We start from the raw sequence: 945 nt of genomic DNA on the forward strand, positions 1-945 counted from the left end.
GGATGAAGTCGCGGGCACAGCTAGTTGAGTAATAAAGAAAAGTCACATATGCCTTCTTCCGTAATAACATTTAATGTACTTATGCTCACAGACTACATAACGTAATATTTTAGTTCATTTAACCAATAATAAACACAAAGAAACATGCGATTTTTTCGTATAAAATCTTTTTAAGTTTTCATGAATACAATTTTATTCTAGTAGGCCTATTCCAGACTCTTCCATTCTATCATCAATTCGCACTCTATATCGATCTTCTGTAGGTCATCCACTTGGAGAGAGATCACGTCGACTTCATCGGGACACGTCGAGGGGTCGAAATCTGACGTCTCTTCGTAATACTCTATAGAACTGAATTGATACTCGCTGCGTCTAATCTTCTCTGCTTCCACTTCTTTATCGACACCGGCTTCAGTTAATACTTCCTTTACATTTGCAGTTGTTGCTGGTTTATATAGTATTCCATCCAAAGTAACGTTTGCTGTGGATTCTTCTAATTTGGTAATATTTTTATTTTTTACAGTCACATTTTCGTTGTCTTCATTACGTCTCTCTATATCTGTGTCATTTAAACACGGATCTTTAATATCTTTAACATCAACAGGGATCGCGTCAACTGATACGAATTCTAATAATGCAGCATCTTCTCTAATCGATTGTTTGTATCTAGAGATTCTATCTTGTAATGTCTCCGCTTTACATCTACTATTGCTCGGTTTATCTCTTTTCTTTAAATGAGCTACATGCCACTCCTCGTCATCGTCTTTCTTGAACCTTCTATTCGATCGATGTGAATCAAAATCGATCGTATCTTGTCTACCATCATTCCCTAAATCATGTTTTTCATCAGAGATCACATCTTTGAGATCCACAAAAGTTATCGCGAATTGCCAGAGAAAATATCTTATAAGTAAAATTTTCATATCTTATTAAACTCTATAGTTC

At 35.3% G+C, this 945-nt stretch overlaps 1 protein-coding gene across 1 annotated transcript; it reads right to left on the reverse strand.

Moving 5' to 3' along the window:
- Positions 1-206: 206 nt before the first annotated feature.
- LOC123723557 lies at positions 207-945 on the reverse strand. The gene has a single exon (XM_045686627.1). The coding sequence runs from the start codon at positions 921-923 to the stop codon at positions 207-209; it is 717 nt and encodes a 238-aa protein (XP_045542583.1). The 5' UTR covers positions 924-945.

This window comes from Papilio machaon, chromosome 3, assembly GCF_912999745.1.
Source record: "Papilio machaon chromosome 3, ilPapMach1.1, whole genome shotgun sequence".
NCBI lineage: Eukaryota > Metazoa > Arthropoda > Insecta > Lepidoptera > Papilionidae > Papilio > Papilio machaon.